General features: G+C 42.0%; 1 protein-coding gene and 1 pseudogene across 2 annotated transcripts in view; one reads left to right on the top strand and one right to left on the bottom strand.

The window, feature by feature from the left end:
* Positions 1-27,619, bottom strand: part of PIBF1 (progesterone immunomodulatory binding factor 1) — a 301,512-nt gene that overhangs the window by 261,531 nt on the left and 12,362 nt on the right. For both annotated transcript variants that reach the window (XM_073614256.1, XM_073614257.1), the window contains 2 exons: positions 25,682-25,782; positions 13,978-14,176 (listed from right to left, as the gene is read on the bottom strand). In XM_073614256.1, coding sequence (XP_073470357.1) covers positions 13,978-14,176; positions 25,682-25,782 — 300 coding nt within the window. The remainder of the gene's footprint in view (positions 1-13,977; positions 14,177-25,681; positions 25,783-27,619) is intronic.
* Positions 17,940-19,685, top strand: LOC141129789 (translin pseudogene; annotated as a pseudogene).

The raw sequence follows: 27,619 nt of genomic DNA, 5'->3' as shown, positions 1-27,619 counted from the left end.
ACACCCTCGGGAAAGCAGCATTTTCTGGAGAGGGTACTGTTAGATAGACTTTATATAAGTGACTAACAAATCAAAGCCCAACTTCAGCTAACACACTTTTTAAGAAGTTAGAAACAGTTTTTTTTCCTATTGGGCGAAAAGTTTTAAGTGCGTGAATAAAAGCTCACAGTTGTAAGCTGCCCAGTTAGTGTTACAAAGTTTGTCTTAACCTATCAGCTGCCACTTTTGCTCGATAGCTCGGTATGTTAAAGGAAGTTGAAAAACAGATTTACTGACAGGATCAACAGGTAATAAAACTGTCAAAGGGAGACAAGAAAACAAAGACTGCTGCAGCCAGTGACAGGCTGTATCATATGTGCCATGTCTGATTTTGCCTTTAGTATCACTTTAAAGCAGATTTAATGCCTTCCACCATTGTGTGTGAGCTGTAGATATTGTAATTATTGGCAGAGGATCCATGCGTCCTGATGGTTATTTCAAGGGTTATTCCATGTTAGAAAGATTGAAGGGCTGACCTATATTTTATGGTTATCCCAACCATGACACTACCTGTCTGGAGTTTGCATGTTCTCCCTGTGCCTGCGTGGTTTTCCTCCGGGTACTCCGGTTTCCTCCCACACTCCAAAGACATGCTGCTAGGTTAATTGGATCCTGTCTAAACTGTCCCTAGTATGTATCATTGTGAGTTAGGGACCTTAGATTGTAAGCTCCTTGAGGGTAGGGCCTGATGTGAATGTACAATGTATATGTAAAGCGCTGCGTAAATTGATGGCGCTATATAAGTACCTCAAATAAATAAATAAATATTTTAAAAGTAAACTCCACGCACACAATAAAACCAATATAATATTTTACATGCTGATAATGTTTCATAAAAACTTAACTTCTAAAAAAAAAAACATAAAGTGTAATTAAACCCAGGCTATGAAAAACTGTCATTACACGCTATATAACAGAGTGTTCATACTCACAAAGCCTCTAAAGCAGGGGTCTAAAACTGGCGGCCCTCCAGCTGTTGCGAAACTACAAGTCCCATCATGCCCCTGCCTGTTGGAGTCATGCTTGTAAATGTCAGCCTTGCAATGCCTCATGGAACTTGCAATTTCGCAACAGCTGGAGGGCCGCCGGTTTGAGACCACTGCTCTAAAGCCTTTAGCGGACCCTCCCATCCTCTGTGTGTCCCCACTGCAGCCTGATATTGTGTAGGCCGGTTGTTGTCATCTACTGAACATGCTCCTGTTTCGGTTCCCCTTTTTCTTGTCTATGCACTCTGACTATAGAGCCACACATTTTGGCGTAAACATAGGTGGAAATAACACTCCCATCGCTCCCTTCTCCTCCATGTCCTCCTGTTTCTAAACACTATGGGGGCAGGATATAGTATACTGATTAATTGCATTCACTAATAAACTCACAAAAACACTTAGTTTTAATATAAATCAGTAATAAATATCTCAAATGTAATTGTGAATACCTGTAAAGCAAAAAAAAAAAAAAAGGAGGCCAGGATGCAGATGCTGTCTGAACAAAATGAAAAGCTAGTGTCAATCATCTTTGATTCCATCTACGCCATATTAATGCACCAAAAATACACATCTGATGTTTAATAAAGATGTACTGGGAGCTGTAAACCTGTTTTTGGATATTTAAAATTAAATTTGAATTGCTCTTCAAAAACATTTTTTTTGTTTTTTTTAGTCATGTGACCGGCCCAGCTTTAATCAGGGTTGTGCAGACAAAGACTCACACATCAGCGGAGTATAAGAAGCCCCTCCCAAAGATCTTTCCCTGCAGATGCCAAAGAACAGGGAAAGATCATGTGACTGCACAACAGCGCTGCAGGAATAAAGGTACTTAGAGGATTTAAAAAAACAAAATACAACGATGGCAGGATATTTATATATTTATATAAATGAATTATGGAAATTAACACTTCTCTGTTTAGTATCACTTTCAATACTTGTTTTTAATTGCTACAAATTGCATTCCATGAATCCTTTATGGAAGAGCAACAATTATAAAATTAGCATTGTGGGAGTGTGGAGAACGCAGTTGCTCTATTATCACCTACTAACTATGAGGCTGCTTTAAACGTGTTACATACTGTACAATACACCAGTACACTGTTCAGGGACAAGCAGAGGATGGTAAGAAGGTATTACAATAGGTGTAAAATGGCTCTGGCACATGCCCTTAAAATTATTTAAAAAAAAAAGGCACACATATATGTACTGTATAATTACAATGTATAACTGCATTGGAGGTTTTTGTATTAAGCACCAGGCAAATCAAAGCACATTTGCCTGTCATAATTCAAAGCCATTTACTGACCATACACTAGCATACAGGTGGTAATTTGTATGTCTTGTGGTACACTGTATTAAAGAATGTGAATGCAAATCTTGGGTCTAAACCTCATTTGTAATGAAGGCACCTTTGTTCGGGTACTGATAGCTATAAAGCTGGCCAAGGTGTACTTGCACCCTTATTATTCAGTATCTCAAGCATCAACTTGCTAGTTACAAATATTCACCACTCTAGTAATACCCTCAGCGTTAAATACTACTTTAACAAAAAATAAATAAAGAAATAAAAAACAACTTCCTATGCCTGAAGCCAATGTCAGATGTCTTTCAATTTTTCAAACATAAACATTACTACCAGACACTCCCTCAAATGCCCCTGCTGCATGCACTACTGTTCTGTTTGGTCTATGGAAAGTGCTGGACTGAGTTCTGCTGTAATCAAGATGGCTGCCAACCTTACCGCTCTCTACGAGTCAGCACTAGGCAGGCCTGCCTGCTTGTTTGAAGGAGACTCTCCTGTGGTTTTTGGGAGCAGAACAGAAGAGCTATAAAACACTGTAGTGAAAACACCCAGGTATTCGCCAATTGATAAATGAATGCTTACAAAGGCAACCTACATACATTATAGGTATACTTATGGCTAAAAGGACTTTTACATCAGTGCTTTCTTCTAAAACACAATAAACTGACTGCATGGGTTCCAGAAAATGTTCTTTCCTGGCTGCTGTATAATAAAACAAGCAGTGAAACAGGACATGTGTACATTAGCCGGAAATTCAGCTGCACTCACAACAGGGTGGTGGAGTTCAGCTTTTGCAATTAACTTACTTGACCTCACCAATAGACTATCTTTCTCATTCTCATGGAATGCATTCCAAGACTCTGTACTTGGAATTATCACTAATTGCATTACATTGAGTTCTCAATGTGAGTAATGTGAGCAATGTGCGCTGGTGGCTCACCTGGGGATGCGCACCTGCCCACCTGTGTTTCCGTGTGGACTCCCCCAGCCAACATGAACCGTTCATATTGTTTTTATGCCAAATTTCCTTTTGCGTCTACACTGTGAACCTTCTATGCAAGTACCTTAAAGCCAAATGCAAAGTAACCTTATTATGTAAAATCAACTGTTCAGTTCATATTTATGCACTGCAGCATGATCAGTATGTAACTACATCTATATTTCAGATAAAGACAAAGTCACCCAAATGTAAATCTCCCCTAATGAAGGAAAATATATACCAATAAATTCCGAAACATATTGGGATACATACTATAAATCTTCATGGACTGACCACAGTTTGACTCTGGCAGTACCTGGATTATTTGCCTTGGGTATGACATATACATTTATAACTTAGTTCATTTGTATACCCTGTATATTTTAACAGTATTGTCTATGGCTTTGTCTATAATGTTTATTACGTGGTGTACTCAATAAAAGTGGCACTAAGTTGCCTTTTATCTACTTTTCTACTCCTATTTTCTGCCTAAAAAAGTCTAAGGGGGCGGCCCCTGTTGCATTTGATGCATACTTCCTTTTTCTATTTTTAGGATGTCGGCAGCTTTACCCATTCAATTACCATAGTTTTTCTCAATGTAATACTTTGTCCCATTCTCCCTAGGGGCCCTGTAGCACTAGCTGTCTGTCGGACAGGGAGTCCTCCTTGGTGCATGGTCGTCTGATAGCTAGAGAGCCAGATCAGTCTTCGAACAGCAAGAAGACTGATACGATTTTTGTATTGTAGTGCCTGTCTCTGGCTCCCAGCACTCGCCCAAGCCAAGCATCAGCAAGAGAAACACAGAGGGGCATGTCCACTTCCCATTCCTTTGCATCTGTCTTAATGGTGCTCGCCTCAGGAAAATGCTGGAGACAGGTGCAAAAAACAAAGCAGTTGTCTCCTTGGGTCAGTTAACTCTCTCAAAAGAGAAGTCCAGGATTTAGAAAAAAATAAAATATACTCACCTAGGTGAATGCAGCATCGATCTGATGAACACTCAGTCTTTTGCAGATTCTAACTGGAAGATGGATGGAGCCAAATACAGGGCAATCTTAGAAGAAAACCTGTTAGAATCTGCAAAAGACTGAGGTGGAGGCTCACTTTCCAGCAGGACAACGATCCTAAACATATAGCCAGAGTTACAATGGAATGGCTCAGATCAAAGCAAAGCAGATTCATGTGTTCGAATGGCCCAGTCAAAGTCCAGACCTAAATCCAATCGAGAATCTGTGGCAAGACTTGAAAACTGCTGTTCACAGATGCTCTGCATCCAATCTGACACAACGTGAGCTATTTTTCAAAGAAGAATGTGAAAAAATGTCACTCTCTAGATGTGCAAAGCTGGTAGAGACATGCCCAAAAAGACTTGCAGCTGTAATTGCAGCAAAAAGTTGTCTCAGGGGTGCTGAATACAAATGCACGCCACTTTTTAGATATTTGTAAAAAATTTTGAAAACCATTTATCATTTTCCTTCCACTTCACAATTATGTGCCACTTTGTGTTGGTCTATCACATAAAATACATTAACATTTTTGGTTGTAACATGACAAAATGTGGAAAATTTCAATGGGTATGAATACTTTTTCAAGGCACTGTATATTTCTGCATGGTTGAAAATCAAAAAGAGCATGTAGTAGCCACACAAACTAGTAGCTTTAAACAGGAATGGGAGGAATGGCATCCTCAAAAACCAGACTATCATCCAAATTTATGTCTGCATCACCTAGAGATGGTAGACCGAAAAGCTGGTACACCCTTACAAGGTCTATGCGGCATTACAAAAATTCATCAGTCTTCTTGAAGAAGCAATGGCTGTGAGACACTCACTAGCCAAAACATATCCAGACAATGGAGGAAATTTTTTATTAGGTGAACTGGAGACAGATGGAGGGGCGGGGAAAAAATATCCTTGTTGATGTAAAAGGCAGAACTAAATTAGGTGAGAAGGAATTCCTGAACCTTAACATCACCTTGCCGCTATGCAAATCAGAAAGGGCTCTTGTAAGATAAAGGCATCAGATCAGACACACAACTTCACAGATGTGATGGTCAACAGGGAATATCAACTTGTGGGCAAGTGTAAAGAAAGGAAACGGCAGTTTCTGAAGAGTAGAAAAAAAATTGCTTCAGATCCCTTCTAAAGTAAAGGAATGAAGGGCCATAGGGCTCTAAAACAAGATAAACAGGGGGAAAAAATGGTCCTTGAAAGTGGTAAGAACCAAAACACTGATCCAGGGGAAAATCCTGGGGTGGAATGTTTGATGACAGACCTTGCCAGATGTAGACCAGAAGATCCTGATGATTTAAAAGTGCCAATGGAGTTGGCATATCACATCTGCCTGGGTTAGTCCAGAGCAATAAGGATCATTAGAATGCCCTCCATCTCGATCAGAGAACTAGAGTAGGAATTAGTTTTAGGAAAAGCTTCAACCATAGTGTACTTATCCCCTGGATCCAGGTGTGGCCAGATGAGGGAGTCTGCCTGCTGATTGTCTATGCTTAGATGTACACTGCTCACAACCTAGAACATCAAGATCCAACTAGAACAGGATCCGGTCTATCTAATCTACCATGGCGAGTCTTTTAGTTCAACCCTGATAATGGAGGTACACTACAGGTGTAGCATTGTCTGACGCATCCGAATAAGTTTACTCACCAGGATGGTCCACCACTGTGCAGACCCAAAAAGTTTCAGGATGTTCACTGGGAGACAAAACTCCTTCAATGCCAACAGGTTGCCCAAGACTCTTCCCCAGTTTGACAGACTGGTGGCCGTCATGAGAATCCTCCAAAAGACAGGAAACAAAGACTTCCCTGATTCCAGGGCCAGATTCTCAGGCCAGGGACAACCTGGTTCTTGGGGATTAATAAATCAGTCTGTCCAAAGACCAGACAGACAAACCTGTCGCACAATGATAAAATAACTCACGGTAGGGGGTCTGGGGTTAAACTGGGCAAATGGAACTGCCCCAAAAAAAGCTACCATTAGACCTAGACCATGCAAAAGCAGAGAGGCAGATGTCTCCAGGACTGGAAAGTTCACATCTCGAGTGTCTTAAATTTCTCTCCTGGAATGAATACTCTGGTCTGAGTCTGAGTCCAGCCTGTCCAAACATCAGATAGACAGACAGAATGTTGCATGGTAGAGGTAGATTGAAACTGCAACTGCCTCTAAAACGACTACCATTAGATCTAAAGCTTGCCATTACTTGGATTGAAATGCAGCCGGTTCAGCAGCGACTGGATGAATTTCGATCTATCGATCAACTTCTGTACAACCATCCTTTCGGGTTTTCCCTGAATGATCAGAGCAGCTGGCTATAGCCGGCAACACTGATAATTGTATTCTGATGGCGGGGAAGGCTAAAGCCCTGGAAAGATGGACAGTACGCTTAATTGATGCTCACGGAAGCCAGAAAGGAAGGAGATAAAAGTTTTGGTAAATTTTATGCAGAAATGCTAAATCTGACATTCAGAGCTTTGAGATTCAGAATGGGGCAAATGCCCCCTTTGGGACCGGGTATAAAGGGGCTGAAGTAAAAACACCTGGAACAGTTCCGCCCCAAAACTAGAACAATGACACCCGGATGCAGAAGAGCAGAGAGGACTCAATGGAGATTTGTTATTCTCATGACATAGTAAGGTTGGAGGTGAGAAACTGAAGGGGGGCAAGGATTAACGAAAACTGTAGCCCTGGGGGGACCACCTCCCGCATCCCAAGAGTGCGAGAGGCAAGCTGTCCAAGCTTTCGCAAAGATAAACAAAGTTACCCCGATTTTGGAAAGTGGGGGTACATCTTTCTACAGAGGAATGCTTGTCCAAAGCTTTGTCAGGCTTTGAGTACCAGACTTTGCAGATGGACAGGCAGCCAAGCTTAAAGTAGAACTATAGGCAAAAATGTTTTTTTTTTTTTTTTTCCCCATTTTGGATAGAACAAGGGAGGGTTGTAACCCTTGTCAATGTTTATTTGCCATCCATGTCCCATTGAGGAGACTTACCTTCACTTCCTGTCCCATAGTCAGAAGAAGAAGTGAGAGGAAATCCCTTGCGTGTGCACTCCCTCCAAAGAAGCAAAAAGCAAAGGGAAGTCCCTTAATAGATAAGGAGGAAAACGAAAAATGGGTCAGAAGAGATATTGTCCTTTAAAGGCAATGCCAATCAAATGCTTTTAATGCATAGGTTCTTCAGTCCAGTATTAAAATCAAAGTGCCCTATGCATGTGAACTGACATGAAACTCAAATATGAGACAAGCTAGAACAGATCACTGTCAGCAGGTTATAATTAAAATTTGAAGTCCCAGCAACTTGTTCCTCACGCACTATAATAAAAGGAATCAACCACAGCAGTAGAGAACCCTATAACATCTGAGGGCAGAAATAGCAATCTGATGAAAAGTCATCAGTTCTATTGGGATATGGTTGGATCGAATAGCCTCAAAAAGAAAGAAAAACAAAAAACAAAAAACACCTCTCTATATTTTGTTACAATAACCGCTGACTGAAGTTGGTCTAAAAGGGATCTTCCACCGGAAAGAATATAGATTCCACTTCTGATAGCAGATGTGCAAAAGGAGCCCTCAACTGAACCAGTGAAGTCCAGCAAGTTTGTCAGATATGGGATATCTGGGGATATGGATTTTTGTGAACCCTATTTAGAAGTGGTTCCTAAGCTGCAACACACCGAGCTCTATAAAGAAAACCTCTTTACAAGTTTTAGGGTTACCATTTGCACAAGAGGAACTCCTAAAGAAAGTAAATAAGAAGTCCTAACATGAGGGTGCGCTTGTGGTCACAGAACGACTCCCCCCCCCCCCATCCTTTTACAAGCCATAAAGCCATAGTAAGGAAAGCCAAAACAAACAAAGCTAGGGATGAGGCCAAAAAGAAAAAAAAAACAATAGCCCCAAACACCCCAGAAGTACTTATAGTACCAGGGGAGTGAAAAAACCAGGACAGGGGAAAATGTCAGGGGCAACAATCAGTGTAACGAAGCGTCACTGCATGTGGCCATGAGGTAGTCTAACAGGGCCAGTGTTGTGTTCACTGAAAGCGCTTAGCTGTGAATGTGCAGGTAAGAATATAGAAACGCTGGTCGGGCATGTGACAGTTCTGTGCCTAGCCATTATGTCATCAAGCTAGGAACTTACAAAGAAGTAATGGTTGCTGCAGCACATGAAAACAGTGCTGAACCTCCACTGAAAGAAAATCAAAAGCCCTTAGTGAAGATACACTGAAATTCCTGACAAGAACAGCATCCCCAGTGCAACAATGGGAGAAAGGATAGGGTGAAAAAAGTAAACAATAATGCTTGCCTTTTGTGGCCATAACAGAAAAATAAAGGAGGAGGGCTCCCCCATGTGGCCAGCTTGTGAAGTAAATAAAAAAAGAAAAAAAAAAAACACAACTTGAAATAAAAATAAAAAAGGGAAAATTAGGAACAACAGGCCAAAAGTGCAACATAAGTGGATGGGAAATTGTTGGGGAAAAACCAAGAGGCATCATGTGCGAAAATCCCACCCATTGGGTCACCTAACAATAAAATCCTGACAAGGTGAAGGTAAGTACTGGCAGTTGCAGCTCAATAAACAGTGATCAATTGGCGCAGACACAAAAGCCCTAACAAAAAACTGCTGTTCTAAAATGTACTTACTGCAAAAACTAATGGTCATTACTCTGTACGCTTAAGCCCCGTACACACGACCAGAAAATCATACTGAAAATACCACTTTCGAAGCGATCGTACGATAATCGGATCGTTTGTACAGAGCTTTCGAGAGCCGATCAGGACAGTTCATCCGATATTATTCCGTCGGACATGCACGGAAAAATTTTTGTACGTTGCCAGATCGTACGGTTTTCGTTTAATCAGTACAGCTATCGTTCGAAAATGCATTACAACACATGACATTACTTCCGAATTTTATTTCTGTCGTGCGGGAATTTTCGTGACTTTAGAAAACTCATCAGATTCGATCAGAGATTAGCATGCAATAAAAAACGGACGGTCATTCGTCCAATAATCTCATCGTGTGTATGGGGCATTAGACCTTTCAGCTGCCTCTGATACTCCCTTGGCCTTTGAGACTCTGTTCTTTCTGGGGTCTCCTCCTATCTAAGCGTACCGTCAGGGTCACCTACAACTCTATTTTTCTAAAGGGGTCACCAAGGTTCAGTCCTCTGATCACTTCTATTCTCCATCTACACATCCACCCTGGGTGAGTTGATAACCTCCCAACTTCACACTCCTTCCAATACCACCTCTAGGCTGATCAATCTTTTTACTCCTGTTTGCACTATTAATAAAATTTTATAGAACAATAAAATCATTAATAATAATAAATTATAATATTAGTGCAACAAAAATGAGGGTACCCTCAATTTGACGCAGGAAGAATAGGGTGCCCTAAGGATAAGCAGAGACAGGCAGAGCACTGCCATGGCTCTAACCTAGAGGTAACACTATCTGCAGCAGCCTCGGCATATTGGCCTGACATGTTGCAAAATCTTGTGAAACTGGAAAATAGACTGGATTATCCCTCAGGGATGCAAAGCTTTCACTGGGAGAACACCAGTATGAAGTGAGTAACCTGTGTTAGGATTCGAGAAACTTCCAGCATTTTACTCATCTGGCATGAACCAACCAGCACTTGTTAGCTTATTGGAGAGGCTTCCAGGATTTAGAACAGGGGTCTCAAAATGGTGGCCCTCCAGCTGTTGCAAAACTACAAGTCCCATGAGGCATTGCAAGGCTGACAGTTACAAGCATGACACCCAGAGGTAGAGGCATGATGGGACTTGTAGTTACGCAACAGCTGGAGGGCCGCCAGTTTGAGACCCCTAATTTAGAATATCCGGCATGAAACTAACAGCAGCGGTTGATAGCGAAAACATCTTCCAGATGCACAGCAGACCTAAAGAAAACCTGTACACTCTGCTGAGGACGCTAGGATAAAGACTGAGCCATGGTTGTTGTAGTCAGAGTTATCCTATGCTGCCTTTTTGTCACCATCATCCATAGCTCCTCCTATAGGCAACAATATAACTCGACAATGTAGAAATTGTAGGGCTCTGCTCATACTAGTGCGACTTGTCAAGCGACTTTGGACATAAAGTTGCATGACAAGTTGCAGCTCATTTCAATGGCACCCATTCCAATCTATGCGACTTAAGAGTTTACAAAAAACATTTTGTGCTGTAAATATATATACTATTGTCTCTTAAGAAATCGCATCAATAAATATTGTGAATTTTAATTCAGTTGCTTGTATTCTTGGTGCCTATTAAAAATCTCAGGCTAATATTTTTAATACCAAATACTAAGCCCCCTTTCACACTGAGGCGCTTTTCAGGCGTTTTTGCGCTAAAAATAGCGCCTGTAAAGTGCCTCTCAAGCCTCCCCAGTGTGAAAGCCCGAGTACTTTCAAACTGGGGCAGTGCACTTGCAGGATGGGGAAAAAAAAAAAAAAAAAAGAAAAAAAAAAGGAGTCCTGCAAGCAGCATCTTTGGGGCGGTGCGGGAGCGGTGTATACACACCACTCCCAAAATGCCCTGCTCATTGAAATGAATGGGCAGCGCTGCCGAGGCGCGCTTCGACAGCGCCACAACACGGGCGATTTTAACCCTTTCCTTGGCCGCTAGCAGGAGATAAAAGTGCCTGGCTAGCGGCCCGAAAAGCCCCGCTATAACAGGGGTAAAGCGCTGCTAAAACTAATGCCGGCATCTCCCCAGCGTGAAAGTACCCTTAATTACAGATGCTGTTTACAAAAAGGTGCCCAAGTATGCTGTTCTTAATAAAATACTGTACATTTTCTTTTTTTTAAAAAATCAATTACAGATTTTTTTTTTTTTTTTTTCAGGCTGACTCACAAGTGGCCATTTATCAGCATAAGGTATTAGATCATTTCATATACACATTACAAAATGTGAGCCCATCAAAACTTTGAATCTGTTAAGGAAGATTAAGAACGCTATTAGTATGATCACTGTAATGTGAGCTCCCCCTTGTGGTTATATTCATCAGTCATTAGCCCACGGATTCACAAGCTTTTTATTTATGCCTGCTACTAGATACCAACAGGATTTCAACAAGTTAACAGTTTTAATTTAACATACCCACCATATACAGCTTGGATAACACTTATTTTAATGCGAGTATGCATTCTATAACTATAGGATGAGAACTGTCACAGTTTGCTTTGGCCATTTAAAGTGGTTCTGTATGCAAACAGGGAAAAACTGCAGAGGGGTTGCAGTCTATGGAAAAAAAAAAAAAAAAAAAGCGTCAAAATGGGGTTAAGCTTTGTACATAAGGGCTAAAAATTCAACAGGAATCGGCTGATTTATGGCCAGTGTGTACAGATTTCTACTCCACAGAAACTGGGCTCACGACCGGCTTCTGTTAAACAGGCATGCAAAAAAAAACAGCATCCATCCTGCATCTGATTAGCCAGTGCCTATCAGTGTGCTGTGGCAGTGAGGCAGTACCCCTGTCAGAAAAAGGCACAGTGGGGGAGATCACCACACTAACATCGCTTGGTGATATCTCAGTTTTTTTTTTTCGTTCAGTCCACTGGGTTGAAGAAAACAAAAGTTCTAGTATGTACTAGGCTTTGGCAGTAAAGCAATCTTGCTATTCCTGTTATAATACTGACAGTTACTGTAGAAGGAAATCATAGGTTAAAATTTTGCATTCAGCCATCCTTTATACACTATATTACCAAAAGTATTGTGACACCTGCCTTTACACACACATGAACTTTAATGGTATCCCAGTCTTAGTCCGCAGGGTTCAATATTGAGTTGGCCCACCCTTTGCAGCTATAACAGCTTCAACTGTTCTGGGAAGGCTGTCCACAAGGTTTAGGAGTGTGTCTATGGGAATGTTTGACCATTCTTCCAGAAGCGCATTTGTAAGGTCAGGCACCGATGTGGACGAGAAGGTCTGACTCACAGTCTCTGCTCCAATTCATCCCAAAGGTGTTCTTTCGGGTTGAGGTCAGGACTCTGTGCAGGCCAGTCAAGTTCCTCCACCCCAAACTCACTCATCCATGCCTTTATGGACCTTGCTTTGTGCACTGGTGCGCAGTCATGTTGGAACAGGAAGGGGCCATCCCCAAACTGTTCCCACAAAGTTGGGAGCACAAAATTGTCCAAAATGTCTTGCTAAACTGACGTCTTAAGAGTTCCCTTCACTGGAACTAAGGGTGTAGAAAAAAATGATGTGCTAAACAAAAATCTCATATTGGTTTATTAAATCCAATTGTAGAAAATACAAATCTGTGATAAGTAGTTGAATCCAAAAAAACTCCATCTCGTGCGTTCACCGTCACCACAGGCAATATAGACTCTTACCAGAGAGTCTGGACCCTTTAATTATGAGGGGTCAAACAGGCTTGATGTAACAATCTTTGCAGGGGTCATCAGCTGGAGATGTGTCCTCAGATCAATCAGGGCATAGGCAGGATATTCAAACCAAGCTCCATCCACCCCACGATCAGATTGATCATAAAATGAAAGACGCCAGATAAAATCCCAAAAGGTACATTTAATATAAAGTATTGCAATTATATTAGTACAGGTAAAACCAGCATTATGTACAATATAGGTACCTTAAGATATCCAGGCACTGTGCAAACAAACGCGATAGCAGGAAACAGCTCCAAACCCAACAGGTTTGATCACAAAAGGACTTCTTCCGGGACTCGAACTAAGGGGCCAAAGCCTAACCCCTAAAAAACAACCCCACACTATAATCCCCCCTCTACCAAATGATTTGGACTAGTGCACATATTTGCGCAGTGGTTTATCAAAAGCAAATTTTGAGAAAAAAAAAATAGTAATATTGCACGCACACAATATATAACAAAAAATGTTTGGTAAAATATAGAAGATGATGTTACTCCGAGTAAATAGATTCTAAACATGTCATGCTTTAAAAATGTGCATGCCTATGGAATGGCGACAAGCTACGTTACCTAAAAATTGCCATAGTTTACCAAATCTCTACACAGGTTACCAGTTTAGAGTTATTTATACAGGAGGTCTGGTGCAAGAATTATTGGTCTCGCTCTGACATTCACAGCAATACCTTATGTGCGGTGCAATCGCTGATTACATAGGCATGCAGGACCAACGTATGCGTTCACATTTGCACGTGAGCACAGGGGGACGGGGGCACTTTAATTTTTTTCTATTATTAATTTAAAAAGAAAATTTTACACTACGTCTTAACATTTTTTAAAAATCAACTTTATTGCCATTACAAGAGATTAACAACAGTCCACCTTGCACCATGTGTAAAAGTGGTCCAGTGGCTGCATAGTCGCTCAGATGACTTTTAAATTTTAGAGCATCGCCGGCTCCAAAAGAACCACTGAAACCTGAGGCTGTACAAGTACATCCATTTCGATCAGAATGCTGGCTGAAAAAAACCTGATCCATGCATGGCCAGCCTAAGACTAACCAGATCAGACTCGGTAGCCATGAGAGAGTTTTCATTTGCTTGTGAAATGTGGAAATTACTCTAAACTGTGCATTTGAATAGACAGAAATGTGTCTCAATTAGTAATTCCGTAGCGGCATATTGTCTAAGAATTGTGAATGTTAAATAAAAACAACCATGTTCAATTAATAGTGTATACATACAGTACATTTTACATAAAACACTCACAGACACATATTCAGGGATAGAGAGTTGATCCTCTGGTAGAGCTTTCAGGTCGTCGTATATTTCCTGCGTCAGTTCCAGGTCACGTAAACTACGACGTATGTCTCCTGTTCGCTCCCTTAATTGGCGGTTCGTCTCTTCAGATTGCTTAAGCCTTTGCAAAATTGTTTCCATTTCCTTTTTCTTAATTTCTTGATCCCTCCTAATGATTGATAGAAGGTTATTAATTTCAATTCTAGGATAAGACATGCACTCATAAATAAAATATAACACAACAGGCTCCACATCATTAACTCTAAGGAGTAAGGAAGCTACTACATTGAATAAGGACTATAGAATTAAACACAGTAATGTGCATGAAGCTATTGGAATATACAACATTCTAGAGTGTATCAAGCACTTTTACAATAGGCATGGATCCAAGCATACAGGTCAGCTATGCATAGTTATTTATTAAATTACATTTTATTGCAATAAAGTCTGTATAAGATGTGGTCAGAAATGACCACATCCTAAAAAATAACACAATCCCAGAATGAAGTGGGCACCCCTCAACTTATTAAGAGTCCATAAAATAAATAAAAATCAGTAAAAGTCTAGCATATCCGTTCAAGTAGGCTTGCTCACCAAGTATAGGACCAACTTTTTATCTCAGAGGAGATGGGCCCACTTGGACGTTAAACAGACAACAAACTAAACCCTTATTCTCAAATAATAATCCATACACATTCACTACTTAAAGTGACTTTAAACCTAATTATTTTTTTAAAGAGGTTTAACTTATCTGCTGTGTGCAATGGTATTGAACAGAGCAATGCCCAACCTCCTCTTCTGGGGTCCCCTACCAGCACTGCTTCATTTGCTATTGGGGCACATATGCAGGCTTGCTAGTGAGCAGGGCTCTGGGAGTCCATAGGCACGCACAGCTAGACCCCCGGCTGCCCCCACCTGACAGCATTTGACCAACAGCTCCTGCGGCTATCAGCAAAGCCTGTGAGGGCAGGGAGATGGAAGAGAAGACCTACAGCTAGGCAGAACGCTGGATCGATAAAGGACTAAGATAAGTGTTAGGGAGGGGAGGGACAGAGTGGAAGGTTTTTTACTTTAATGCAGAGGCGGTGGTCTCAGCAGGGGGCATCGATAGTTTCAAGAAACTATTAGATAAGCACCTGAACAATCGCAACATACAGGGATATACAAGGTAATACTGACACATAATCACACACATAGGTTGGACTTGATGGACTTGGGTTTTTTTTCAACCTCACTTACTATGTAACTATGCACCAGGGTAAAAAAACCTTTAAGAGTTCAGGACCACTTTATTGGCCTGTAATCAATTTGTCCCAACATTGTTACTTTGTTTTGTGCTTTCTTGTAACATCCTTGGTGAGCTCCTGAACCTCACTTTTTAACCCCTCTCACTTCCGTCTGAGCAGTACAGAGCAGCGCATGTTAGTTATGGTCATTTACACGGCTCTATAAATACCACATGTCCTGTAGTCCATGGTACATCTCAAGAGCAAGCAAAGGAAAAGCAAAAAACAAAAGAGGGTGGCTACATTCCTACATACAGTGGGACCATAGAGTACAAACATAGCCACCACCTAACAGGAAGTTAAATCAGCAGTCAGCTATAAAAAAAAAAAAAAAAAAAATCTGGGAAGGAGGCTGACAGCAATAAAAGGTAGGCTTTTGAGTTAATAATACATACTTGCAAAGGATTTATTTTGTGAACCAGGATTTTGTGTCACTTTTTGTTCACATTTCCTGCACTAACAATTGCAGGTTAGATAAAACTGTGCCTTTCAAATATGTGAGAAAAGGAGGACACCCATCACTGCATCTACGTAAAACACAGCCAACTGCAGGCATGCAGGACTCTAGGTGCACTCACAGTACACCACATTTAACAATAAGTATCTGAATTGTGCAAAAGCCTACAATTGCGCAACAGAACAATGCTTCATTTTTACTGCACTGCAGCACCAGCCATACATGGTTCAAACCATTATTGGGCAGGCTGAATGTACCAAGTTGATCGATCAATCAAATTGGTACAACCAGCCTGCTGGATTCTCTTACGATTATCGCTAGCGGCTACTATATAGCCGCTAGCAATAATCACTGTCTTCTCCCGATGGGGATGGCCTCCCCTGTCCAGCCCCGCCAGGAGCAGACAATTGTTTGGCAGGAGGGATCCCCTTGTCAGCACTGTCTGTTTTTATGGGGGAATCGTGCAAATTTATTTTCTGCAACCCGTGTATGACATGCCTAAGTGAAAGAGCCCTAATTTTTTTTACAAAATAAGACACTGTAATAGAGTCTCTAGAGTTGCAATGTGGGCAGACTCCAGCGTCGTGGAATAGGTTATTTTAAAATCAGTTACCTAAACAGCATTGAAAATTGGAAAGACAAAACAAAAAAATATGTCTTGATCATCATCACAATCTTTACATAGTTTATTCTAGGAGTCAAAGAAGCAACAAGCTGAGTAGGTTAGCCCTCACTTCTCCTTGCTTGACCACTGACTTACATTATGTTCATCACAGGGGGGTACCAAGGATACCAAAGTCTTCCCATGTTAATTGGAAATCTAATCCTGCCCTGGGGACTGAAGCCTTTTTTCAACCTTTGAGACAGTTTCTAGGACTTTGATCCTGGTCACAAATTTAGGTTTTTAGTAGAACAGCTTAAAGGTAACCAGTAATAGCTTAAAGACATCAGTAACTGAAGGTGTCAGGTGCTTGTGGAAGTGCTTTTCTTGTTTGTTTAATTCATTTATGGCATATAGCTCTAAATTATGCAGATGCTCTTAAATAACACATACCATATCTACACATTAGCCAGCAAGTTGTACTGTAGATGTGTCATTGCTGTGATGCGGTGTGCCAGTATTCCATAATTCAGTGTCATATACATTTTTTTCATAATATTCTAACCAGTTGTAGTATAAAGAAATGACATTTATTAAACATTTCTTTGTAAAGAATATTGACAAAAATTACAAAAGTTGCCATTGTGTTGTTACAACCCAATATGAACTGATTGCCATATTTAGTTTTCTTATGAAAATAGCAAACAAAACGTTTTTGGACAGAATGGGGGAAAGCTCTCCCCTAGCTATCTCAGTGTCCCCTACAACTCCACCTCCTCATCTTCCTTATTCAGAATAGGTCTCCCATGGCTCGATCCTGTGACCCCTTCTATCCTCCATCTACGCCTCCTCCCTGGGTCAGTGTTTAACCTCCTATGGTTTCCAATATCATCTCTACACCAGCAACAACAAAAATCTTTCTCTACTCCTCAGTTCACCCCTATGGTCTCCTTGTGCATCACTAATTTACTAACTTACATATCAGCATGAAAATCACATATCTTCCTTAAACTAAATCTTTCAAAATCTTCCTCTTCTTGTTTCCCCTCCTCTGACTTTTCCCATCAAGATCAATAACACAACTAGTCGTGCGCCTCTCCTCAAGCCAGGGTGCCGGATGAAACATCTCAAAAATATGCCCCCTCTTAACTCACACCACAAAGCTTCTTATTCAGTCCCTGGTTTTCTCTCGTCTCATCTATTGCAACTCCCTCATCATTGACCAACCTTTACATAAACTATCCCCCCCCCCCCCCCCCCACAGTGCTTCTAACCCCTGCTAGCAGCCGAAAAAGGGTTAAAACTGCCCGCAAAGCCTGCGCTCCTTCACCGCTCCTAATACGCTCCAAAGAAGCTGCTGGCAGGACTTTTTCTGACACCCTGCCAGCGCACCGCTCCAAAGCCCTCGGGCTTTCACACTGGAGTGAATGGAGCTGCTGTTTCAGGGCGCTTTGCAGGCGCTATTTTTAATGCTATAGTGCCTGCCAAGCGCCTCGGTGTGAAAGGGGTCTTAGGCTTAATGTACACGGGACGTTTTTACAACCTCTCCTGAACGATTTAACTTGACAGATAAAAACCCACATTTAAAATGTCAGTTTTGCGGTGTTTAAATGCCGCGTTTAGTGGCATTTTGCCGCGTTCAGAAGCGTATGAAAAAAAAAAATTTTTTTTTAAAAATTGCCAAAAATGAAACACGCCTGTAAACGAAACGCGGCTAAAGGCCGGTACCGTGTTTAGCGGCGTTTGGCGTCTGAAACTTCTGCGTCTCAACTCATTTTTTTTGCCTTCAAAGAAAAGCCTCTAAACACAACTTCCTAAAAACGACATTAAACGAACCTGTGTACATGTACACATAAAGATAACATTAGATGAGTTCAGTGGCAGCTGAAAAAAGCAGCCAACTGCCTCTGAACGTCGGTTTACCAGCAGCAGTGTACATGAGGCCTTAAGCATGCTTGTTATACTCACTGTGGAACCTAAGGGGTTAATCCTCTGCATTGTGTAAAAAGGCTGTTTGATCCTGTATACACAGATCCTCCCCTTCTTGTATTGCCCCCTGTCTGGATAATACAGAGTTAGTGGAGTCAGGCTGCACATGCTCAGTTTGTTGTGTATTGCTAGAGTTGTTTTTTTCTTGGGAGAGTGCATGTGATCAGCACAGGGCCAATCAGCACCGTCCAGACAGAGGATCAGGGGTCCTGCATCCTGATAGGACAGCCAGTGCAGTATGAAAAACTCCTCCTACAAGCTTTAACCAGGCAATGATAGAAGTCACAAGTCTGCTATATACTGCTGATGAGAAAAGGTAATTAGCAGTAGCAGCTGGTGCTGCATTATTTTTTTTTTTGGGGGGGGGGGGTATTTTTAAGAGTAGTTAGGGTTTGACCGGAATTCTACTTTAAATAATCCACAAACCACCCAAATAGGTTACCCCTACAATTCACTGAAAAACATTTTCATACAATTCTGCATATATTTTAGTTCTACAGACTGATGTGGATTGTCCAATTTCAAGAACATGTGAAAAGCTTTGTAACTTAGATTTTAATACAAAAAAAAATACCAGGTTATCAGTGGGATCAAAAGGCAAGACTGAGAGGTGAAGCGGCAGCAAGATGTCAGTGAGAGAGAGAGAGAGATGTTTATGCAACTACAGAGAGGACTGAGCGCCAACCAGAACATCCGGGAAGAGATCCTGAAGGTGGTGCAGAGTTTGGAGCAGACGGCTCAGGAGAGCCTCATCCTTCTTTAGAGAGTCCACCAGGAGGCGGGATTCAATAACATTCCTGTGAAGTGCTTGAAAGTGCATGAACATTTCAGCACCGTTTAGACGTAGCTCAAAGAACTGGCCACTAAGTTCCCCTCTGATCAGTATTACCGGTTTCATGATCAACGGAGGCTTGTCCTGCAGCATCTTGTGTTCCAGGCCGCGTTCCTGGTCTACCTGGAGAGCGAGCAGCTGGTGACCCGGGAGGCCATGTCCAAGATACTAGGAATTGAGTGTGAGCGGCAGAAAGGCTTCCACCTGGATATTGAAGATTACCTGTCTGGTGTACTAAACCTGGCCAGTGAGCTGTCCAGGTTGGCGGGGAACAGAGAAACAGCCAGCGACTATGCCAGACTCCTCTGCATCACCATCTTCAACAACAAGCTTGACTTAAACTTCCAGCTGCTGAACCGGAAATATGACTTGCTGAGGAAGCGCTACGACGGTCTGAAAAACGACGTGAAGAAGATTGAGGAGGTCGTTTACGATTTGTCTATCAGAGGACTCAACAAAACGCAGACAATCTTAGAGAAATCATACACAACCACATTGTTTGGTGAACTCTGACTGCTGTGTGCACTCTGGGGCTGGCGCCAAAACATCACTTGTTCCCGTTCTGGGGATTGAGTCCAGTTTCCATTTTTTATTTGTCGGTTACGGTTTTGTTTTTTATTTTCTCATGAAGAATGATGTTACACATTCCTGAACCTTGTGCCATATGCAGTTCGTTTTGATCCTTGACCACACCCATTATTTGGTGTTAATTTACTTTGGCAGAGTTGGGGGCGGGGATTTGGCCAGGAAGGGGTAGGGTGAGTTCCTGTACCTATTCTCTGAGGAAAAAAAAAAAAAAGAAAAAAAACTGAGAAAGGGGCCCTGCTGCAGAACATGTGAAAGGATCCCTCTGCAGGACCGTAATAAAGTGCCCTGCAACAGGAGTAAAGGGCCCCTGGATCAGTGGGAATGGCCCCGGGCTCGGGTCAGGGACCCCTTCATAGTCTCTTGCACCGGGGCCCTGAAGGTTTTAGTAACGCCCCTGCTGTATTCCCTATGCGGATGACGTCAGTATTCCTTGAAATCTTCCTCCTCTGATCCCACACTATCCCTGATGCTGTCATTTATTGGTGCAATGGGGTTAATGGAGCTGATGGACCTGTGACAGGCTTTCTGTCCTTTAGTCAAAGAATCTGTACTATAGCTTCCATGAATGGAGAACAAGTGGATGAATGAAATGTCTGCCTCCTCCATTCATATAAGGTGTGCCAAGTTAATTTCCAGAATGCCTGCAGTGTAGCACTATGGTGTTGAGTCACACAACCATTCGCAGTTCTAATATGTTCTAACCTGCATTTGCCTGGGTCGTAGACCAGTTCACTCGGTCTTTATGGAGTAGAAGACATAATGTGTGTGCATTGCGCTGTTGAGGGAAAATGAGTGACAGAAATTTGAAACAGCAGATTAACATCAAACACTGTGTGAAAATTGGCAAAGTGTGAGGGAAACCTTAGCTCTGTTACAACAGGCTTATGGTGAACATTCCATGAAGATTTTTGAATGGCATAGGCGGTTTGAGAAAGGCTGGGAAGATGTCCCCAAAAACGCAAGAAGTGGGCAGCCAAAAAAGACAGATGCAAATGTGCTGTATTGCTGTACATTGCTGTGGGATTGAGCACAGTGCACTGTCAAAAAATACAGCACGTCTGCATTTTAAAGCAGCCCTAGGCTGTTTTGCAGTGTGAATGGGACACGTAGCAAACAATTGTTTCCTGTGTGCCCCTGCATTGACAGGTGTTTTACCATGTGGTAAAACATCAGTCACTGCATATAGTGTGAATTCACCCTTAACCACTTGCTTACTGGACACTTATACCCCCTTCCTGCCCAGGCCAATCTTAAGCTTTCAGCGCTGTCACATTTGAATGACAATTGCGCGGTCATGCAACACTCTACCCATATAACATTTTTTATAATTTTTTCATACAAAATAGAGCTTACTTTTGGTGGTATTTAATCACCACTGGGTTTTTTTATTCTTTGCTAAACAAACAAAAAAAAGAGTGATCATCTGTCATTGGCTGACAGCTGATCACGTGGTAAAGGGCCAGGATCGGCCTTTTACTCCGATCTGTGATCAGCCGAGTCCCAAGGATCACAGAGCACGCAGATGGCGTGCAGGCAGTGCAAGCATGGGAGGACGTCCATGTACGCCCTCCCGGCAATCTAAGCCTACGCTGTAGCCGTATTTTGGTTATAGCGTGGGCATCAAGTGGTTAATGAAAAAAAAAAACAGGAGGGGGAAGGGAACTCTCCAATGGCAATAAAACCTGACAGGCGCTCTAATCCTTGACCGCTCTGACTTAGTACTTGGTGGAGAAACCCTTGTTGGCAAGCACAGAGGTAAGACGTTCCTTATAGATGGTTACCAGGTTTGCACACATCTTAGGATGGATTTTGGAGCCCCAAAGCATAATGTTTCCACCTCTGTACTTGACTGTAGGGATGGTGTTCTTGAGGTCAGCATTTTTCTGCTGTGGTCAGATGAGACCAAAATTGAGCTCTTTGGCATTAACTCGACTCCCCGTGTTTGGGAGGAAGAAAGATGCCGACTATGACCCTAAGAACACCATCCCTACAGTCAAGCATGGTGGTGGAAATAAGATGCTTTGTTTCTCTGCTAAAAAGGTACAGGCTGTTTCTCTGCTAAAAGGTACAGGCTGACTTTGCCACATTGGTCCCTCAATGGACGGGTCCATGTATTGTAAAATCTTGGATGAGAACCTTCTTCCCTCAGCCAGAACACTGAAAATGGGTCATGGATGGGTCTTCCAGCATGACAAGGACCCAAAACATACCGCCAAGGCAACAAAGAAGTAGCTCAAGAAGAAGCACATTAAGTGCACATGGAGTGGACTAGCCAGTCTCCAGATTTAAATCCTATAGAAAATGTATGGAGGGAGCTGAAACTTCGAGTTGCCAAGAGACAGCCAAGAAACCTTAAGGATTTAGACTGGTTTTCTGCCAATCCCCTAGACTATGTGACAGGTCGGACAGCCTTGGAGACAGAACAGTGGGCCGTGACTGTCAGCTTGGGAACAGAGGGCCGTACAAGCCCAGAGGACCCCCACCACCAAGAAACTTGTCCAGGGGATTGGCAGGAAACCTGCAGGTATCGGCAATGGAGAAGAGGAGTCTGCAGAGCCAATCCAACAAGGACATACCGGTTCACAGATCATCTCAGGATCTTTCTACAACCCCTACGGAAATCCATCAGCCGTTTACTATTTAAGCCTGTTTGACCCAATTGAACGTATGTTCCTTTGGGTTCAAACATTCCGGTAAGCCTCCCTATTGTCGGTGGTGGTGTTCCTTCCATTTCAGATGTCACGTGCACACTGATATATTTATGAAGTCACATTTGTATTGAGGACTGTCACTACCTTACAGGAGTCACATACTCACTGAGGACTTTACTTTGTTGGATGTACTTCTCTGTTTTCTTTTTAGGGTTTGTCTATTTGAGGATGTAAAGGTCTTTTAAGGTCATTTTATTTGTCATATTAGCGCTACACTTATTTTGTTCTCTAATTTATGCACATATCCTATTGGCCGTGTCAGCTGCTTATTCTTTTGGGCAGCGCAGAATTATTTGTTTTAAAATGCTGCACCTTCATGGATTTGAGGTCTATGTGATAGAAGCCCTTATGCCAAGCTGACAATTTTTTGTAAGGGAGCAATTCATATAATTTTAAGATTTAAAAATAAAACTGCAACATGACCATGAAGAAAAGAATTACCGGTAATAGTGGATGGCTCCAAAAAATAGCAGCAACAATTATTATTAGGGGTGCACCGAATGGAAATTTTGGTGCCGAAACTGAAGGATGCACTAGGCTGAAAACCCAAACCAATACCGAAAATTACAGTTTTTAAAAAATATTTATATTTTTAAATATAATTGTATTTGATTCAATTTTTTAATTATGATCATCAATTTAAATTAATATGAATTTATTGTTGGCTATTATTGGCACCTTTGGTGCAAGAAAGGTCAAGAAAAATGCAGTCTGCAGTCTCTAACCATCTCTTGCATCATGTCCTCAGTCTCTAACCATCTTTTGTATCATGTCCTCAGTCTCTAAACCATCTCTTGTATCATGTCCCATCTCTAACCATCTCTTGCATCATGTCCCCAGTCTCTAACCATCTCTTGCATCATGTCTGCAATCTCTTACTTAAACCTAAACACATTGCTAATAGTATTAGAAAAATTTCCATTTGGTGCACATCTAGCAGATATGATACAGGAGATGGTCAGAGACTGCAGACATGGTACAGGAGACGGTCAGAGACTGCAGACATGGTACAGGAGACGGTCAGAGACTGCAGACATGGTACAGGAGACGGTCAGAGACTGCAGACATGGTACAGGAGACGGTCAGAGACTGCAGACATGGTACAGGAGACGGTCAGAGACTGCAGACATGGTACAGGAGACGGTCAGAGACTGCAGACATGGTACAGGAGACGGTCAGAGACTGCAGACATGGTACAAGAGATCAATGTAGCCTCACCAGTGCCCATCAGATGCAGCCTGCCTGTGCCCAGCAGCCTCACCAGTGCCCGTCATATGCAGCCTCACCAGTGCCCGTCATATGCAGCCTCACCAGTGCCCGTCATATGCAGCCCCACCAGTGCCTAGCGGCCTAACCAGTGGCCGTCATATGCAGCCTGTCTGTGCCCAGCAGCCAAACTAGTGCCCGTCATATGTAGCCTGCCTGTGCCCGGTTCAGAGCAGCGATCTCCGTGTGTCACGGAGCTGGATTTGAATTGCCCGGGCCACAGTAACAATGTCCTGCCTCCTGTGATCACGTCACACTGATTCAATGTCCTGGCATTGGATCAGTGTGCCGTCTATCACAGGAGGCGGGACAATGTTACTACTACTACGGCCCGGACAATTTAGTTCCGTGACCCCCCCTCCCCCCCCCCCCCCGCCCATCATGGGAAGGTTCCCCTCTATTATGTTTTTGGGGACAACCTAAAATTAGTGTTTAGTCATATGCAGCCTATCTGTGCCCAGCAGCCTAACCAGTGCCCGTCATATGCAGCCTGCCTGTGCCCGGTTCAGAGCAGCGATCTCCGTGTGTTACGGAACTGGATTTGAATTGCCCGGGCCACAGTAACAATGTCCCGCCTCTTGTGATCATGGGAAGGTTCCCCTCTATTATGTTTCTGGGGACAACCTAAAATTTGTGTTTTTCTTTTACCTTCAATGATAATGGTAAACAGCGCAAATAAAGAGGACAAATCTCCTTAACAGAGGCACAGACAGCAAAAAAACTGACAGGCATTCTAATCTTTCTCCACTCTTACCAAAACTAAAACAAAAGTTTTGCCTTTAGTTATACTTTAAGTTAATGATTAGATTTTCAGCCCTGCACTCATTTAAAAATAGTTAATATAGTTCATGTAATTAGCACCCAGCATTGCATACTTATATGCTAAAATGAATATTATAACCAGACAGCTAACTTAGTGTACCAGCAATTATATACCAGCAACCAAACTGATAAGAGGCATGGAGGAGCTCAGCTTTGATGAAAGATTACAGGAACTGAACTTATTCACTCTTGAGGAGAGGAGATTAAGGGGGGATATGATCACCATGTATAAACATATAAGGGGTCCATATAGTGAACTTGGTGTTGAGTTATTCACTTTACAGTCAACACTGATGACAAGGGGGCACTCTTTACGTCTAGAATAAAAGAGATTTCATCTCCAAATAGGGAAAGGTTTCTTCACAGTAAGAGTTGTGAAAATGTGGAATCTGGCCAGCTCAGTAGATTGCTTTAAGAAAGGCCTGGATTATTTCCTAAATGTATATAATATAACTGGGTACTAACATTTATAGGTAAATTTGATCCAGGGAAAATCCGATTGCCTCTCTGGGATCAGGAAGAAATTTTTTCCCCTGCTGTAGCAAATCGGATCATGCTTTCCTGGGGTTTTTTCGCCTTCTTCTGGATCAACTGTGAGTGTAGGATTGGGTACATAGGATTATATAATATTTTTGATTTTATTTATTTATTTTTATGGTTGAACTAGATGGACTTGTGTCTTTTTTCAACCTGACCAACTATGTAACTATGTTTCGAGCCTTTAGGGCACTTTCACACTGGGGCGGGGGGGGGGGGGGGGGGGGGGCGTTGGCGGTAAAGTGGCGCTTCTTGCCTGCTAGCGGGGCGCTTTTAACCCCCGCTAGCGGCCAATGAGAGGGTCAATAGCGCCCGCAAAGTGCCGCTGCCGAAGCGCTTTGCAGGCTCTTTGGCGGCGCTGCTTCTAAAGCTCCCCATAGATGCTGCTTGCAGGACTTTTTTTAATGTCCCGCAAGTGCACAGCTCTGTGACAGGAAAGCGCTTTACATGCAATACTTTTAGCGCTAAAACGCCTGTAAAGCGCCTCAGTGTGAAAGTAGCCTTAAAGTTAAAAAAAAAAAAAAAAAATGGTGCTCCAATTGCAAGCACTGAATACCATGCATTATTCCCGGTACAATGTCCTACCTGACATCTTCCTGTTGGATTTTGGTCTGGGTTTCAAGTTTGTGTGTTAGGATTTGTTTCTGATAAAGTGCATCATTCAGTTTCTCTTCAAGTTCTTCAATCTACAAAAATTCAATGCAAACGTAAGTTTAATGAAGTCACAGATTTTATAAAAAACTTGCAATATGTGGAATGAAACTAAAATCAGAATAAGAGACATAACAAGAGCAATACACCATACCTTTGGAAATTAATGCATACAGGGTAAGAGTTAAACTATGTTAATCAATAAGCTACACTTACAGCATTTATTTAATAATATTTTACGATTAAATTGTGTATGTTCCACTGCACACTGGCTATTTACATTCTACAGAAGTAGCATCAATCCAACGTCCTATGCAATAAGATTTGGACAACTTTTGGATAAATGGAGCCACCTAGTGATCAGAAATAGCAATATTATAATCATAAATTGCCCAGACCAGGTCTACCAAACCCCAAAAATTTGGCTAAAAAAGTGGCTGAAGCTACAACGTATCGCTAATATGTGCACTAATCTTAAAGTGTTCTGAAACTAAGCCATCACCATGAAAAGACTGAAAATCAATCAAGGCACTTGGAAATTGCTCCTAGTAGTTACAAACTAGACCTGCTCGAGATAGAATATGTGTGTAGCAATATAATACATATTTTCTTCATTTGTTATATGCAGCAGTGAAAAATAAAGTGGTCATTTTTTTTGTAAGGAAAGTTGAAAGCATTTCATTTAAATGGAGTTATTTATCCTGCAAGCAGGTTTTGCTATTTCAAAGAATTATCAATAATTATTTAGGCAGCATTTCCATGTGAGCAACAGAATGGGTCGCATTTTTTTTTTTTGTTGGCTAGTTTGTCCAGCAACAGCATAGAGCAACCGTTCACTTGAATGGGCTGCCTGATGTACAACAACAAAATAACGCTTGTACATTTTTTTGGCACCGAGAAAAGTAAATTTTGCATTTTGTGTTTTGCACAATTTAATGTAGGACTGCTACCCCTGTTTGGGGTACCATTAAAGCGGTTGTAAACCCTCTCAAATACCCAGTGAAGTGAATAGATGCAAATGATACACAAAGATGAAATAAATACTCTTACAAAGGCTTTTTTTTTTGTTTATCAGCAGCAATCCCTTCTCTACATCCCTTCAAAGTGCTGAATTTAGATAAAAGCCTTATTTATCTGTCAATAGCACAGAGGAGGGGACAGGGAGCTGAAGTTAGAGCTCTTGTACATTGTGTGAGAGATGATTGGCGGAAAGGCACACACCCCCCTCCACACACAGCACAGGAACGAAGGAACAATGCATAGCTGTATTCTGAATAAACAAGCTGTGTGCTGAGCTCTCCTCCCCGTCACAATTTTATCTCTGGTGTCAGGACAACTTCTCAGAAGGGACTCATGCTGATAACAGAGGAATGAAGCACCAGAGAGAAATGACACTTAGAGCTCTGGAGATAGACAAATAAACACTACAGATATATGTGCTTTGTTCAACCACTTTAAGAAATAATGCAACCACAAGCTTGATGAGCATTTTGCCATCTTCTTCACTTTTTTTCCCAAAAACGCTGTCAGAAACGTGCATTTCTGTCTGTGTTCTGGGAATGTTAGGTTTGATTGCAGCCGCTGGTGGAGCAGACACGGACACAGCCTGCTTAACTCTATGGGCGGTCGGATGTAAATGGACCACCTGTCTGTTTACATCCGATTGTCATCCGATCCGCCCAAAGGATGGGGAACAGATCCCCACATCTGTCTCTTTTTAGTGGATAGGATCAGATGTCGGCGGGTGTAAATAGACACATGCCAATTCACATCTGCCACACCATAGAGGGCAATGGATGGTCCCATCAGGTCCGTCTAGAAAACGAACAGGTGGGCTTTATTGGTCTGCCCATGTGAAAAGAGCCTTAGCCT

The sequence above is a fragment of the Aquarana catesbeiana genome, linkage group LG02, assembly GCF_042186555.1.
Source record: "Aquarana catesbeiana isolate 2022-GZ linkage group LG02, ASM4218655v1, whole genome shotgun sequence".
NCBI lineage: Eukaryota > Metazoa > Chordata > Amphibia > Anura > Ranidae > Aquarana > Aquarana catesbeiana.
The sequence above is the reverse complement of the archived record's forward strand: the minus strand, read 5'-3'. Positions and strand labels throughout refer to the sequence as shown.